The sequence below is a fragment of the Falco punctatus genome (genome assembly GCF_963210335.1).
Source record: "Falco punctatus genome assembly, chromosome: 6".
Lineage (NCBI taxonomy): Eukaryota > Metazoa > Chordata > Aves > Falconiformes > Falconidae > Falco > Falco punctatus.
The window spans coordinates 38471946-38488077 of NC_137585.1; the positions used below are offsets into that span (position 1 = coordinate 38471946).

Below are 16132 nucleotides of genomic sequence, written 5' to 3' on the forward strand. Positions count from 1 at the left end.
GTTTTACAGCTTTTTCGTTAGTTAGGTAAGTCTTTTTTTTTTGGTTGGTTGTTTTTTTTTTTTTCCCTTTTCTTTTCACTGTTAGAGTTCTAACCGAAGTGATGTCCGGCCGCGGCAAGCAGGGCGGGAAGGCGCGGGCCAAGGCCAAGTCGCGCTCGTCGCGGGCCGGGCTGCAGTTCCCCGTGGGCCGCGTGCACCGGCTGCTGCGCAAGGGCAACTACGCGGAGCGGGTGGGCGCCGGCGCCCCGGTGTACCTGGCGGCCGTGCTGGAGTACCTGACGGCCGAGATCCTGGAGCTGGCGGGCAACGCGGCCCGCGACAACAAGAAGACGCGCATCATCCCCCGCCACCTGCAGCTCGCCATCCGCAACGACGAGGAGCTCAACAAGCTGCTGGGCAAGGTGACCATCGCGCAGGGCGGTGTGCTGCCCAACATCCAGGCCGTGCTGCTGCCCAAGAAGACCGACAGCCACAAGGCTAAAGCCAAGTAAAGCTCTTTAAACAAAAAACTCAAAGGCTCTTTTCAGAGCCACCCACGTCTTCCTAGAAAGAGCAGGAACACCTGAGTCCTAAATATATGTGCATCTGCAGACTTTTTTTGCTTTTATCTGGGAAATTTTTAGATGTGAGGGGGAAGGCTTTTTTGAAGCCAAGACTACTAGATCTTCCAGCTTCATTCTGATCAGTGTAGATCGCCTGTATTTTTCGTCAGGAAGTTTTATGTATATAAGTTTCTTATGTAAATGTTTCTCCGATTCACTTTTTTAAAAATCAATAAAAGTAGTAGTTGCGATTGATCAAATCGGTCACCGCAGCATGGTGTGCGGAGAGATGAGAACACAGCAAGCGTGCGCTCGCTGCTGCCCTCTCCTTGGTTCCAGTGGGGGGTAAGCACCTCGACCCGCGGCAGAGGTGGGCTGTGGCGGGGTGAGGGGCCGGGGGTTGTGCCTGCCCACTGTGGGGGGCGGGGCCGCCGCTGGCCAATCCAAGGAGAGCGCGCGGGTTTCAAACCCAGACGGGATGGAGCGCACTTCGCTCCCAGCGCAGGCGCTGCTGTTCCTGTTTCACGGGCCGTAACGGAGTCCGAGTGCCTTGTGTGTAGGGGCGGCTTTGTCCTTCTGCACGCTGAAGTTCTTTCTTTGCGATTTATTGCTTGCAGGCAGCGGTGAGAGAATTTAGTGTTTGCCTGGGGAGCTGTCCCGTAACTAATCGTGGATGGTTTCTAAAGAGCAGCATTTACTGTTCTGAGCAATTTATCGGTGGTGGAAACTGTAATGGAGGGTCTCAAGTTAAAACAAAATAGGCTCAACCGTACTTCTTCTTAGCGTGTGAGATTGTGCAGAAGCACTACAAAAAGTCACATATATTTGCAGTAGGGGATCACCGTGTAACAGTATAGACTTGTACTGGTGTTTCCAGTTCTTTTTCATTCTGACAGCTTGAGCTGCACTTAAAAGCGTTGTTGGGCTTTTCTGTAAAGCTTTCCTTTGCTTTTACTGTATTGCCTCTCGAGTGCTGCCTTTTTTTGCCTTGGCCGTGCCCTTTGGTGCTACCTTTAGGTGCAGGGCGGGCTTCGTCGACTTTTAGGGCCTCTTGGCCACGGCGGCCGCCGACTTTTCGGGGTTCTTAGCGGTCGCCTTGGCCTGCTAGAGCGCGGGAGCCCCTTGCGCTCCGTGGAGGCGGGGACGGCCTTGGCAACCAGCTCGGTCGGTGGTGGTGGGGCCGGGAGCTTTAGAGCCGCCTTCAGCTTCCTGGAGGCGGGGGCCGGAGCAGCGAGCAAAGGCTCGGACATGGGCAGAGATGGGTTTGAAAAAGGGGGGGTGGGTGGTGTGTCGTTGTGGTGTAAATCAAGGTAATAAGCGAGAGGCTGCCATTTGTAGGGAGGAGCCTCTCTGCCATTCGTGCCTCTGGGAGTTTACCTTGCTTGGAAGGCAGGGAAGGCGCTTCTCCCCTCGTTTCCTCGGAACAGATTAGCTTTTCTTCCCCTGTAACAGACACGGTGTTCCCTCTTTCGTCAGACCGATATCAATGAAAGGGGCTTTTATTTGTTTTTTCATTCAGTAGTGGTTTATGTGGAAGAAAAAACTGCCCGAAGGGGAGGTGGGAACGCAAGACTTGGAGTCTCCGATTCAGGCTGTCTGAAGGCGGGGTGTGTTTTCTTTGTTCTTTAAAAGTGCCTCCTGAGAGCTAAGGCGGGGAAAACTGTGGTGCTTTTTGCACTGTCCTGCCTCTGGAGGCAGAGGAGCGAGCCATTTTGCCAATCCAATGTGTAATGGAAAATGTTTCTCAAGCAGAGGGAGATAACAGGGGAGTGCCCGGCCGAAATGTTGCTTGGAAACAAGACGAGAATCGCGGGACTGGTTTGAAACGGTACTTGCTTCTTACGCAATTTTCAAGTTGGCTTGTTGATTTTTTTTTTGTTGTTGTTTTTGTTTTGCTTTGACCCTAAATACTCAGAGAGGAGTGGATTTTTTTTGTGTTATCGGCCGTGTCTTGCTGAATGAAATTGCATTAGGTATTAATCACCTACCGTTAAGAGCTGGATTTTGAAACAGTATCAGCTACAGGAACTTATTGGTAACTACGCTGAAATTTGAAGCTAGAACTAGGTGTAAAGCACTTGAGGATTTTTTTTTCTTAATAATCTCAGTTTCTCGTACGCAGTATAATATTCTATTGGTTGATATAGGGGAAGAGATTGCGTGGGTCTGCAGCAAAGGACTGATTTGCAGAAGGTCTGATTAGGCCATCTGAAAATCCCGTGTTTTGAAACGGAAGCCTCTGGGTTTTATTTTTGTCGTCAAAAACACGGTGTGGGGAGGGAGCATTTCTCTTTTTTTCAAAAGCAATGCAGACCCTGAACTGCTTGAGAAGGAAGTATCTCTGTTCAGTTTCTCTTGGAAATTAGGGAAGGAGGAGTTTTCCCCACTGATTGAAAAATCACTTGAAAACACAAGTATTTTAACTTTATTTACAAATGAGATACAGGCAGATTAAAATACAGTCTAAAGTTCTTTTCTTCGGTTGTTTTCTTCTCTATTATCTTCACTAGAAACTAGTTACACTCAGTAGTTGTAATTCATTAATCTTACCATTTTGTTCTCTGCCTTTCTGGCCATGTTTATCCCTTGAGACAGTGCATGTAATGAGCTCGGTTTCCTTCTATAGTATTTGATGACTAATGTTCTGTTACCTATGCCACCAACAGCATTTTCAAGATGTTTTTTAGTATGTTTTTATTAGTACAGGAAAACTGATGAGTTCTGGATACCAAATCCTCTTTTTCTTCAGCTAAACTATGACTGGAATATTTGCCTACAATTACTGCGTATCTTTATTTCTCCTGATCAGCACATTCACATTTTATGTAGTAGGGCAATATGTTATTCTACCTCATGTAACTGTGCTTGTTATAAATGAACACATCTGTCTGCATACCATCGTGAAACAAAAGTTTTGTATATTTTAAAATAGAAGAAACTGATCGTATAACTTATTTACTTACATGACAGGTAAGAGTTAAAGAATTTCTCTTCAAAAGGACAAATGTTTTATTTCATTGCATATTGATTTCTAATTAATCTGGTTTCCTTCCTAAATTTATTTCCAACTGTTCAGGCAGCCTAAATTCTCATAAAGGAGAAAGGCTTTACATTTAAGAAGAGTGCATCACAGATGCTGGCAGTCATGAAAAGACGTGTAGTGTCACAGATGATCTAAATTACTTTTGGTCTTTAAGTCCTCACAAAATATACCGTTATGCTTTAAAGTACTGGCTTATAGCATAGGTAGTGCAATCTCTCAGACAGCTTGCACTCAAAGAATGTTATTCAACCTGCAGTTACTTAATAGTTCTCTGCTTTTCTATAAAGCACTAGAAGATAATGTGCAAGAAAATACAATTTAAATAAAATACAATTTAAATAAAAGACAATGTTCGGTAGCAGAAGTTCCCACAGAAGCATTCCCAAGTGTGCAGACAAATAAAAAAGTAAAGTAATATAAGGATGTTCACTTTCCTGTTGACTTTGTTATAGTGACAGCAGTGTATGGCAAAAGCCTTCAAATTATTATTTTCCTTCAAAAATTCTTATTCCCGTTTTTCTTGAAAAAGACTATGCTGGGCTGCTCAGTAATGACCTGATTGTGGACAGGATAAATAGATTGTTCAAACTCCCTTGATACTAAGCAGTCTTCTACAGTCTGAAAGGAAGCTGTGATGTTGTTTTTTAATTATTTTTCCTCTTGCCTTTCAGGAGAAGTTGCTTTAGGCTACCATATTTACCAAAAATGTAGGCAAGTTGGTGTATGTGCCTAGGTCAACAGAAGTGTATCTCCATGAGGCTGTGGGCTGTTCTTTGTAAAACTTGTTTGGTCATTTATGTAATGCAGTCTATGGAAAGGTTATAAACATTTGTAGGTCTTTTCATAAATTACTTTCAAATCTTTTCACTTGGATTTTTAGTCATTTAGTACCTTTCTGTGACCATACACAGCAAACCAAAATAAAATAGTAATATCTTATAAATCTGTTGTAATGTATAGAAACCTTTTGAGTAACATCATCAGTAATTTACTTTTCATATTGACTTCAGAACAAACCTGCTTAGATATTAATGAAGTGTTTTTTTAAAAAAAAAGTATCGATACTATTGTGTTTTTCTCTGACACCAAACAGGATCAATTTAGACTTTGGTAAATATGAAACAAACTCACTTGTGTCCAATAATTTCAGAGGCACTGATGCTGACATTCAGGAAACTTGAATGAAAATCTGAAAGCCAGTTGCACTATAGCTGTAGAAATCCAACAGAAATCTGCATTTGCAGGTAACAATAAACGCTCCCAGTATACCTGGTATTAACAGCAAAGCTGACTGCTGTAAACCGTAGCCCAGTGCTTTTCCATCTTTCTCTTTAAATCTTCTGAGAATCTCTCTAACGTTACCGTGGCACAGCCGAGTAACGGGGGGGGGGGGGGGGGGGGGGGGGGTTGGGGTTGGTCGGGCTGGGGTGCTCCACCACCCCACCCCCACCCCGCCCCCCGTACACCAGCCGGGGCTGGGGAGCGAGGCGGGGAGGCACGGGGCCGCTGCGCCCGAGCTGCAGCAATTCCTGACCAATCCTGCCCAGGAAGCGGCTTCCCCCTCTGCCTTCTCCTCCTCCTCTCCCTCCCTTCCCCTCTGTCTCCCCCAGGTTACATTCTCTGCCACCCCCACCCCTCTCCCCCCCGAGTCCTCTCCATGTCGTTAAGTGGCAGGCAAGGCAGGTGGATCTGCCGGATGACACCGCGGTGAGATGGGGAGCACCTCGCCCTGGCTGCTGGTAAAACCAGCCTGCGTTCTGTCAATACCTCCAGTGCTTCTTGCATCCACGGTCGGTCTTATTTTAACTGTGCTTTATTGATACTGTGGCTGCTGCTCAGGGTTAAAAAAGCAAAACAACAAACCAAAAACGAAACCAAGCCACAAACAAAAAAATGAGGAGAGGTATGACTTCCAGCTTTGATTTCCATTTTGATTCTGCAGGCTTCGCTGCTGAGAGAGGAACGGACCCTGCATGATAAACTGCTTCAGTAAGGAAGGAATCTGTGATCATTAGAGCTTTGGTCCCGTTGTCCATTCTGTCCTAGAAAACTTGACACGTGACTGCACGGTACAGAAACACTACCATACTAGCTAGGCTGATGCTGACAAACCTCTCCAGGTAGCATGCATCTCTATATATCAGGTCTTAAAAAATTCAATTAATTCTTGCCTCTGCACTCTGTGTATGAATGATGTTGCCCCTGACATGTGGGGAGGGATTTTAAATAGAAAACAAGTCCTTCCCTCCAAGTAGTTTGTGAGAGAACCATGGAAATACCTGCACAAAACAGGATGCTAGTAACTTGGAAGCCCGGGGTGGGGTGGGGAACAACAAACAAACAAAACTGAAAAATGGGAGCTTTCTTTTAGAAGTCCTTATTTTAGTAGTGTTTTGCTGGGGTTTGCTGTTTGGGGTTTTTTGACCTTATGACAAAAACAAAACTGACTCTGAGGAAGTGTAGGTAATTAAATGGCAGTTCATGCCATTAGGAATCAGTTTAGAAGTCTTTAAGAGATGGAAACTATTCACCACCAGTGTTAGGAAGTGCTTGCGGTGATGCAAGTAGCTGTGCACTCCAGAATTGGTTTCTGTTGAGGAGAGAGGTGCTCCTTCCTCACCCTGTCACTCTGCATCTTCAGCTCTTCTCTTTCATTTGGAAAAAGCCTATAGAGATAAGGAGTCCGTTTACTTTAGGAAACTGCCTATGGTATTTAGGCAGTCTTTCTGGCATCAGTAACCTTTTGGTTGGTAACTAACTTTATAATTATCAAACTAACTAAGTCTGATACATTTAACAAATAACCTTGTGAATAGTAAAGATAAGCAAGAACATCTTCACCCAGTAGTTTTCTCTGTTCTGAAAGTGTCCTAGTATACTTATTAGAAAATCCATTTCAGACCTCAAATCATCTTTATCACTTTTCTCAAACCTTCTTTTCCAGTTGCACTAAATCTTTTTTAGTTGTTATTATTTGGAGGCCAGAAATGGGCACAGCACTCAAGGTGCAACTATTGCACAAAATGCTACAATGGTACAAAGATACAATATCCTCTGTTTTGCTCTCTGTTCCTCATCTAGTGATTGTTGATATTCAGTTTTCACTGAAGTGCTTCTGAGCATTGAACAAATGGTTTGTTTAGTTATTTATTTGTTTTCAGATGTGGGAGGATTTTTTTATTAGGATCAACCTGGAGGTTGAAGTGAACGTAGAAGATGGTGGTGGGACAGTTTGAAGATTGACTCATGGATCAGGGGCAGGAGGACACGCAGTGAACCTAAAATCTATGGTTTAAAAAAGTGAATAAGTGAGAAGGCTGAAGTTTATTTTCATTTAACGACATCCAAAACTACTGAAGTTTAGAAAGCCCAAGATGTGCATGCTATAAAGGTCACAGGAAGATCAGTGTTGCACATCAGGCAAACGGAGGTTTTGTTCATCAACAAAAGAATGGTTGGGTTTGCCACCTTACATTGTGACCCAGAAGTCTAAGTCCACATGTCTCTATAGGTGGTGAAGTTTCCATTAGTTGCTAGCCCTAGGTACTCAATGTGTGTGCACGCACTGCTAAATGCTGAAGGACCTTGCAGTCACATCAGAGCAGCTCTAAGGCTCTTTTAGGGTGGGCATTTCAACAGAAAATATCATACTAGATGCTTGAATGTGTTTGTGTGCATGCAAGCACATTTAACATGCTGGATGTGTAAAACGACAGTATCATACAGAAAAGCAGCAGCATAGGATAACAATTATCAAGGTAATACTAATAAGATTACTATTTCATTACCATACACTGAAAAATGGGGGGTAAGGGTTGGGAAATAGGGAAATAGTCCTTGTAAAGGACTTTGTAACTTTCTCCTACGTGTTTGTTTGGTTGGGGTTTTTTTTGCTTTCATCCTGGGCTATCCCTTGTCCTTGTCTGTGATTTTGGGGACAACCAGCAAGCATTACTGGAGGTAACTGCTTAAACACATCAATGCATGAAAAGGTAACACTTTTAAGCATCAGTAATTAATAAGTACATGTATGATTTCAGTGAGGTTTATAATGCTCTGTCAGAGGTGGACCCCACTGTTTCTGGGGCATGAGCTGCCATGATCCATGCCGATTTATAGCTTCTACTGGAGGAAAGTGTCTTTGGATGCACCAGCTGTTGCCTTCAGTACAAAGTTGCAAGTAGAGTTCAGAGGCAAATGCAACCTGAGAAGGAATCCTGATGTTCACTGGGCAGAAAGACCCATGGGGAGCCATTGTCCCAGGTGCCAGGTCCATCAGGTTATTCCAGGTGAATGAGAATGAAAACTAGGGCTAAGCTGACCAAAACTCAGACATTCCAGCAATAATTTAGGGGCATATCAAGCTGTCACATGAAAAATGTGGGATTCCCCTTTATATTGAGAGAATAACAACCAGTCATGTTGATGGGCCTGTATTATTTCTGGCAGATGGCCTGGGCAGAGATTGACAGGTTGGAATCTCCATATGAGTAGGATATACAGAGCATTAATTTTGCTTGTGCTGTAATAAGCTTGTGATGCAATGTACAGCAATTTTTTTTTCCACGGAATTAGACAGTGTCTGTAATATTTTCATCATGTTGGTTGTCATTCTAGGCAAAAATACATCTCCATGTTTAGCTGGACTTTACTTTTCATGTGATTATGCTCTGAGAACACTTACACTTCCCTAGGAAGATGACGTGGTTTAATTCCTTTCCCTCACAAATGTCTCACTTAAGTAAACCAGCATGTTTAGCACAAGCTTCTGCTTTAGGATGTGGGGCAGATCTATATCTCCAAATTGCAACACTTCTATCACAATACTTTTAGCTAATTTAAAAAAAAATAACCATACTGCAGAGACTTTGTAAATTGATATTCATTCTCCTAAGGACCCAAAAATACATGTGCTGGCAGATCTATTGAGAGACCAGCGACTCCTTCAGATAACAACAAAACAGGTTTCCTGAAAACTTCAAGGAAAAGTAGATCACGGAAGAGAAAACAGATTTTTAGAATTTAATTATTTCAGCAGCTTCCTCAGGGGATGGTTGTCTCTTAGGAAGGCCAGGAGTATTAGCAGGAATAACAGGGTGAGAGATTAAGAGGTGATGGAGAAAGACAGGAGCGTTATGATCTGCTACAACGTACCTAGAGTAGAAAGAGGAGTACAGTTTTCTCACTCCTTTCTGCCCTCACCCAACCTGCTCCTTCAGTCCATTGTGCCCTGGCTGCCTTCCCACACCATGGGAAACAGCTCAAGGCTCTTTCAACTAATGCCTCATCAGAAAGAGGGAAACAGAACTTTCCCCCTCCCCATACTGTCTTAATTAATGAGAAAAGCTGAACTGTAAAAATCAATAAAATTAATGGGTAATTCATATACTCACTTGGCTGGTTCTCGGTCAAGAATTCATGTAAATGAACCACCAGGAGTGACGAATGAACACTAGCCATAAAATGAGACCAAAATGTCATATTAGGAAATGGAAGTGTTACTCCAAGATTTAGTCAATGCAGATTGCGCAGAGCTCCTTCCTTCTTTTCCAGAACGTTGAAAGGTTTGAGCCCTGTAAACAGGATGTATGCCCCTCCTTTTGGTTTAGTTTTGTCTATTTTCAGGAGCGCCCCAACATTTCAAGAATATACACACTGTTACTTTATATCTACAGCTGCCAGTGAAAAGTTTAGAAAGACACCACACATATATTATGCTAAAATGAAACTGTCTGTTGTTTGGTGTGGAAAAGATAAAACTGGGTAAACATAACCTATATTTCACAATTGTGATATATAGAATAATATTTCCTCAAATAACTCAAGCACACCGTAATGTAGCAACATATGTTTGTACATTGCTATGGTACCTACAGAAATCCGGTGTGAAATTGGTCATAATCATGCGTTAGAAAATCTGTGGGTTTTATCCCTTTTGAAGCAAAGTTATTGCTTATCTCAGGAACAAGCTACATTGGCAGCTGCTTCAGTTCTGCAGCTGGGTTGTCACTCTTCAGGAGTAATGGACCCTGGGTAAGGATGAAAAGTTGTTTATTTAATTAAGTCTAATAAAGAGAGAATCAAGGAAGTATGATGAAAAATAAGCAAAAGTTAAATTTTGTGTCGAAATTTTAAGTGCAAAATAAATGCCACAAACAGAGATCCAGTGAACTAAAAAGAAGCAAGAAATGGATGCTAAAGGAGACTGAAACTTTTTGACAAAGTGCCAATCAACACTAGGCACAGGAGGTGAATAGGGGAACTTGCAAGGCAAGAATACCTGTTCCCACTAAACCACAAAAAGAGAATTAAGTGGATAATCTAGAAGAACTTTAACACTTACGCATTTAAGTCATTAAGTGAATTGAAGGCAAGGCTATAAAAAAGTGCAAATAATGCATGATTAAAAATAAATATGCCAGATGAGAAAGAAAAAATAATTATTTCAGCAGTCCCAAAGAGAACAAAAGAGGTTCTTTGAATCTAGACAAATAGAGGGGAAAACACACTATTCCCTCTTAGGGAAAAGGTGTATTATATTAAGTACTGAGAGAAGTAACAGGGAAGGAAGAACGTACTTTATAGTTATGCAGAAGCGTTACTGAGCTCTCTTGTATTCTATTTATGCTGTAACCAATAAATGGGGGAGAAAAAAAGGCTGCATATCAATTATTTTTTTCTCAGTCAGTCTGTGAACTCATAACTAGTGTGCAAAGACACAATGATCCTAATATAAACTGAGGAGGTTCATCTCTGCCAACACCGCTGTTAGGGTTGATTTGCAAAGATAAATACATCTTTGCTATTTCTGTTGAACTGCCGGGTCATACTCATAAAGGCTGATAAACACAACAAAGCTGGCTATCTACACATGGAAACAGGCTTATTAAAATGGTGGCCAAAAAACCTGAATTGAATAACATACATACTAGAAGACTACAGAGAGATAGAAAAAAAACTATCAAATAAACCAAACCCTAGAAGCCCCAAACACGGAGAAAAATTCATCCCTCTTTCTTGGAATAAAAGAACAAATAGGGGGGGGGGGGGGGGGGGGCGGGCAGCAAAGTTACAGCTCAAATGGAGAGGGCTGTGAAATTACCAAGCAAAAAAATTTTACGATCAGGAAGCATCTAGTAATGGGGACCTACCAGGAAACAAGGAAAAGATGGGGAAGATCAAACAAAATGACAAATACCTTTGCAATCACACAAATTCTAAAACCTGTGTATTACATGAAAGTTACCCAGGGACAAAACGACAACAAAAAACCAAAAAGATGGTAAATAATAAATATCTGGAAAAGCATTTATAAGATGATGCTTCAAAAACAAAATAAAAATACGTTAAATACATATTCGCGGAAAAAATTAAATACTAAGTCAGGAAAAGTAAAACTGCGTGTACGGGCACCCAAAGTTTAAGGGCTTTCTATACCGGTCGTGCCTCCAGGAGTCACTGCAGCAGCTCCCGCGCAGTGCGCTCGTGGCGCGAACGGCGCCCCTATATCTACTCCTGAAAAAATGCTGCTATCCCGGAACACTGGAACCGTTACAGGCCCCAAAGGTATTGCTAAAAGTATTCCGCGGGCAAATTTGCGCACAGCGATCATCCCCAAACCGACAACATCGATTCACCACACCGCTACAACCGCGACGTCCAGGTCCCCACCTACCCGGCCGGGCCCTTTGTTGGAGCGCAGCGAAATGGCGGCGGCTCCGCGCGGGCGGGAAGCGGCGCTCCCGGCCCCGCCGCCCCCATTGGCTGGATTTTGCTGCAGACCCGCGGCCGGCGGGGCCCGGCGCCGACGCCGAGCGCCGCAGCAACGCGACCGGGCAGCCGAGCGCAGGAGAGCGTTCCCCCGCCCGAAGATTCGCTCCCGCAGCGTCCAGGCCGAGCCGGCGGCGGGGTCGGCTGTTTCCCGGGGCCGGCACCTTGCCGCCCGCCCCGCCCCCTGCCGGGGGCGATGGCGCGAACGTCCCCGCCCGCAGGGGGAAGAACGCGGAGGAGAGCCCGCCCTTGCCCTGCCTCGTCGCAGTTCTCAACCAGGTCGGACTACGGGCTATATAAGAGCGGCGCTGGCGGGTGTTTCCACCGCGCGTTGCTCACGTCGGGTAGACAGTGATCATGTCTGGCAGAGGCAAGGGCGGGAAGGGGCTCGGCAAAGGGGGCGCCAAGCGCCACCGCAAGGTGCTGCGCGACAACATCCAGGGCATCACCAAGCCGGCCATCCGGCGCCTGGCGCGGCGCGGCGGCGTGAAGCGCATCTCGGGGCTCATCTACGAGGAGACGCGCGGCGTGCTGAAGGTCTTCCTGGAGAACGTGATCCGCGACGCCGTCACCTACACCGAGCACGCCAAGCGCAAGACGGTCACGGCCATGGACGTGGTGTACGCTCTCAAGCGCCAGGGGCGCACCCTCTACGGCTTCGGCGGCTAAACCTGAGGCTTGGCATAGGTTACGCTTTTAGAACACAAAGGCTCTTTTCAGAGCCACCCATGTCATCAGGAGAAGAGCCTTAATCGCTGTTGAAGATCTGTCGTGGGTTTACGGTCACGATAAAGTTCGGGGGGGAGGGTTGCCGGGTGTATGCTGAGCTTCTGCTGTTGCTGCCCGTACCGGGCCGTACGGCCCGATGTCTAGGGGTCCGGCTTACAGCCCCAAATGCTTAACAGGCAAATTTGGAATCGGTGACTGGCTATATCCCGATTGCCCTGTCCGATAACAATAGGGGGGAGCAGGCGGAGCTAGTGCGTGACTTGGGGCTCTCTGGGCTCCACAGAAAAGCACGTTCGGCTCGTAAAGATGACTGCGTCCTTGGCGCTCCGCTCGCGCTCCTTCGGACAGGGTACATAGAAGGGACAGGCAGGCGATAAAAATCGGACGCCGGCGGCAAGCGCTACTGCGGCAGCCGCTCCCCGCTACCAGCTTCACCGCGACAGCCTGAAACGGGAAGCTCGTGAAATGGCGGCGGCGCGCGCTCTGCCATTCGGGGGCGGGACAGAGCGGGAAGGCGGGGGGGAGGGGAAGAGACCGTTAAGAGCGGCCGTAGCGCCCCGGGGGCTGCAGGGGAAAGAAGTCGCGAGCCCTGTGCGGAAACGCCTTCCCTTAGTGCTCTCCTATTGCGGAAAGGCTGTTGGTCGGTCCCCTGGATACCAGTACCGACACGCACCCCCCCACGACCCTCCTTCCCCCAGCTTTAAACGGGGCACCTCAGAACCGCCAAATCACTGGTCTGGGCGGGGGGGGGGGGGGGGGGGGGAAGGGTCCCGCGCTACCGGCCGTCCGAGCCTTCCCATCATCCCAGAAGCGGCGCTGCCTCAAGCACGGGAAAGCGCACTCGGCAGCGGCTGCATATGCCTGCTCCCACAACCCCAGCGATACAGCTCTCTCCAGTGGCCGTGTGGCGGCTCTTAAAAGAGCCTTTCGGTTTGGTGATGGCAAGGCAGGAGCCTCAGGCCCGCTCTCCGCGGATGCGGCGTGCCAGCTGGATGTCCTTGGGCATGATGGTGACGCGCTTGGCGTGGATGGCGCACAGGTTGGTGTCCTCGAAGAGCCCCACCAGGTAGGCCTCGCTCGCCTCCTGCAGCGCCATCACGGCCGAGCTCTGGAAGCGCAGGTCGGTCTTGAAGTCCTGCGCGATCTCGCGCACCAGCCGCTGGAAGGGCAGCTTGCGGATCAGCAGCTCCGTCGACTTCTGGTAGCGCCGGATCTCGCGCAGCGCCACCGTGCCGGGCCGGTAGCGGTGCGGCTTCTTCACGCCGCCCGTGGCCGGCGCGCTCTTGCGGGCCGCCTTGGTGGCCAGCTGCTTGCGGGGCGCCTTCCCGCCCGTCGACTTACGCGCCGTCTGCTTTGTGCGCGCCATCTCTAAAGTCTTCCTCCTTACAGTACTACTAGAAGTAGCAATGTAAAACTCTTCCGGGCGATCTGCGCTGACTCGTTTATATATGCGATCTCTGCTGGTTCATTGGCTGAGAGGAAGCGCCATTTCATTGGGCTAATTTGAAAATCCCGCGTTAACCCTTTGTATGCTAAACCCTGCTGTTTCAAGCACAAGCATAATCTTTTCATGTTCCTTTTCTTCGGAAACTACTTTCCCCCTTTTTAACGATTTCCCTTTATGTATTGCTCCCTTCATCAAATCAATTATGCTAATGTAATCGTAAAAGTAGCCTACTACTGACGATGGTTAAATATGAAACCTAAACACATTTTCTAGGTTTATCTGAAAGTTCATCTTTTTCTTACAGGTTTCCTTATATAAAACCTAATTATGCAAAAAGCCGCTCGCTTTTATTTTGCCGTACTAAATCATTTAGGGAGGTATTTCAGGAGGAATGGAGAGCTTTAATTGCAATCCAAAAGTAGAACTCCCATATTAGCGTGGGGTTTTAGCAGCTAAAATAGTGTACAGTATTACATCGTATACTTGTATCATGGAGTTTGCAAGCACGATTGAGAGTTTTAAACAATTGAGAGAAAAAAACAGGGTTAGTAAATAATAGCTAAAACTTCAAATTTTATATGAAAAAAAATAAATAAAAGAGCGATTGCACCCCTTAGGTGAGGGCTCGGAATTTGAGCGCCTTCAACTGCCTCCGAGGTGACGCAATTAAATTCTTCCCGGTTTTGACCAATCACAAGTGGGAAGGCGGGGCCCGACCGCTATAAATAGGAGTCGCAAATGCGATCGGAGTTAACCGCGAGACAGTGGGTGCATGATTTGCAATGGCGCGCACAAAGCAGACGGCGCGTAAGTCGACGGGCGGGAAGGCGCCCCGCAAGCAGCTGGCCACCAAGGCGGCCCGCAAGAGCGCGCCGGCCACGGGCGGCGTGAAGAAGCCGCACCGCTACCGGCCCGGCACGGTGGCGCTGCGCGAGATCCGGCGCTACCAGAAGTCGACGGAGCTGCTGATCCGCAAGCTGCCCTTCCAGCGGCTGGTGCGCGAGATCGCGCAGGACTTCAAGACCGACCTGCGCTTCCAGAGCTCGGCCGTGATGGCGCTGCAGGAGGCGAGCGAGGCCTACCTGGTGGGGCTCTTCGAGGACACCAACCTGTGCGCCATCCACGCCAAGCGCGTCACCATCATGCCCAAGGACATCCAGCTGGCACGCCGCATCCGCGGAGAGCGGGCCTGAGGCTCCTGCCTTGCCATCACCAAACCGAAAGGCTCTTTTAAGAGCCGCCACACGGCCACTGGAGAGAGCTGTATCGCTGGGGTTGTGGGAGCAGGCATATGCAGCCGCTGCCGAGTGCGCTTTCCCGTGCTTGAGGCAGCGCCGCTTCTGGGATGATGGGAAGGCTCGGACGGCCGGTAGCGCGGGACCCTTCCCCCCCCCCCCCCCCCCCCCCCCGCCCAGACCAGTGATTTGGCGGTTCTGAGGTGCCCCGTTTAAAGCTGGGGGAAGGAGGGTCGTGGGGGGGTGCGTGTCGGTACTGGTATCCAGGGGACCGACCAACAGCCTTTCCGCAATAGGAGAGCACTAAGGGAAGGCGTTTCCGCACAGGGCTCGCGACTTCTTTCCCCTGCAGCCCCCGGGGCGCTACGGCCGCTCTTAACGGTCTCTTCCCCTCCCCCCCGCCTTCCCGCTCTGTCCCGCCCCCGAATGGCAGAGCGCGCGCCGCCGCCATTTCACGAGCTTCCCGTTTCAGGCTGTCGCGGTGAAGCTGGTAGCGGGGAGCGGCTGCCGCAGTAGCGCTTGCCGCCGGCGTCCGATTTTTATCGCCTGCCTGTCCCTTCTATGTACCCTGTCCGAAGGAGCGCGAGCGGAGCGCCAAGGACGCAGTCATCTTTACGAGCCGAACGTGCTTTTCTGTGGAGCCCAGAGAGCCCCAAGTCACGCACTAGCTCCGCCTGCTCCCCCCTATTGTTATCGGACAGGGCAATCGGGATATAGCCAGTCACCGATTCCAAATTTGCCTGTTAAGCATTTGGGGCTGTAAGCCGGACCCCTAGACATCGGGCCGTACGGCCCGGTACGGGCAGCAACAGCAGAAGCTCAGCATACACCCGGCAACCCTCCCCCCCGAACTTTATCGTGACCGTAAACCCACGACAGATCTTCAACAGCGATTAAGGCTCTTCTCCTGATGACATGGGTGGCTCTGAAAAGAGCCTTTGTGTTCTAAAAGCGTAACCTATGCCAAGCCTCAGGTTTAGCCGCCGAAGCCGTAGAGGGTGCGCCCCTGGCGCTTGAGAGCGTACACCACGTCCATGGCCGTGACCGTCTTGCGCTTGGCGTGCTCGGTGTAGGTGACGGCGTCGCGGATCACGTTCTCCAGGAAGACCTTCAGCACGCCGCGCGTCTCCTCGTAGATGAGCCCCGAGATGCGCTTCACGCCGCCGCGCCGCGCCAGGCGCCGGATGGCCGGCTTGGTGATGCCCTGGATGTTGTCGCGCAGCACCTTGCGGTGGCGCTTGGCGCCCCCTTTGCCGAGCCCCTTCCCGCCCTTGCCTCTGCCAGACATGATCACTGTCTACCCGACGTGAGCAACGCGCGGTGGAAACACCCGCCAGCGCCGCTCTTATATAGCCCGTAGTCCGAC

General features: G+C 48.3%; 5 protein-coding genes across 5 annotated transcripts; 3 read left to right on the forward strand and 2 right to left on the reverse strand.

Moving 5' to 3' along the window:
• The first annotated feature begins 32 nt into the window (after positions 1–32).
• On the forward strand, positions 33–8945 carry LOC308066194 (histone H2A-IV). Its single transcript, XM_080393198.1, has one exon. It carries the CDS (start codon positions 102–104, stop codon positions 489–491), a length of 390 nt encoding a protein of 129 aa, XP_080249324.1. The 5' UTR covers positions 33–101; the 3' UTR covers positions 492–8945.
• Positions 8946–11666: 2721 nt separating this feature from the next.
• On the forward strand, positions 11667–12084 carry LOC308066209 (histone H4). Its single transcript, XM_080393215.1, has one exon. The coding sequence runs from the start codon at positions 11713–11715 to the stop codon at positions 12022–12024; it is 312 nt and encodes a 103-aa protein (XP_080249341.1). The 5' UTR covers positions 11667–11712; the 3' UTR covers positions 12025–12084.
• A 905-nt stretch (positions 12085–12989) lies between these two features.
• LOC308066190 (histone H3.2) lies at positions 12990–13476 on the reverse strand. The gene has a single exon (XM_080393194.1). The coding sequence runs from the start codon at positions 13448–13450 to the stop codon at positions 13040–13042; it is 411 nt and encodes a 136-aa protein (XP_080249320.1). The 5' UTR covers positions 13451–13476; the 3' UTR covers positions 12990–13039.
• An 816-nt stretch (positions 13477–14292) lies between these two features.
• LOC308066191 (histone H3.2) lies at positions 14293–14774 on the forward strand. The gene has a single exon (XM_080393195.1). It carries the CDS (start codon positions 14314–14316, stop codon positions 14722–14724), a length of 411 nt encoding a protein of 136 aa, XP_080249321.1. The 5' UTR covers positions 14293–14313; the 3' UTR covers positions 14725–14774.
• A 908-nt stretch (positions 14775–15682) lies between these two features.
• On the reverse strand, positions 15683–16095 carry LOC308066213 (histone H4). The gene has a single exon (XM_080393219.1). It carries the CDS (start codon positions 16052–16054, stop codon positions 15743–15745), a length of 312 nt encoding a protein of 103 aa, XP_080249345.1. The 5' UTR covers positions 16055–16095; the 3' UTR covers positions 15683–15742.
• Positions 16096–16132: the final 37 nt, after the last annotated feature.

Coding starts and splice junctions, on each gene's coding strand:
- LOC308066194 (XM_080393198.1), top strand. CDS start 102: ATGTCCGGCCGCGGCAAGCAGGGCGGGAAGGCGCGGGCCAAGGCCAAG.
- LOC308066209 (XM_080393215.1), top strand. CDS start 11,713: ATGTCTGGCAGAGGCAAGGGCGGGAAGGGGCTCGGCAAAGGGGGCGCC.
- LOC308066190 (XM_080393194.1), bottom strand. CDS start 13,450: ATGGCGCGCACAAAGCAGACGGCGCGTAAGTCGACGGGCGGGAAGGCG.
- LOC308066191 (XM_080393195.1), top strand. CDS start 14,314: ATGGCGCGCACAAAGCAGACGGCGCGTAAGTCGACGGGCGGGAAGGCG.
- LOC308066213 (XM_080393219.1), bottom strand. CDS start 16,054: ATGTCTGGCAGAGGCAAGGGCGGGAAGGGGCTCGGCAAAGGGGGCGCC.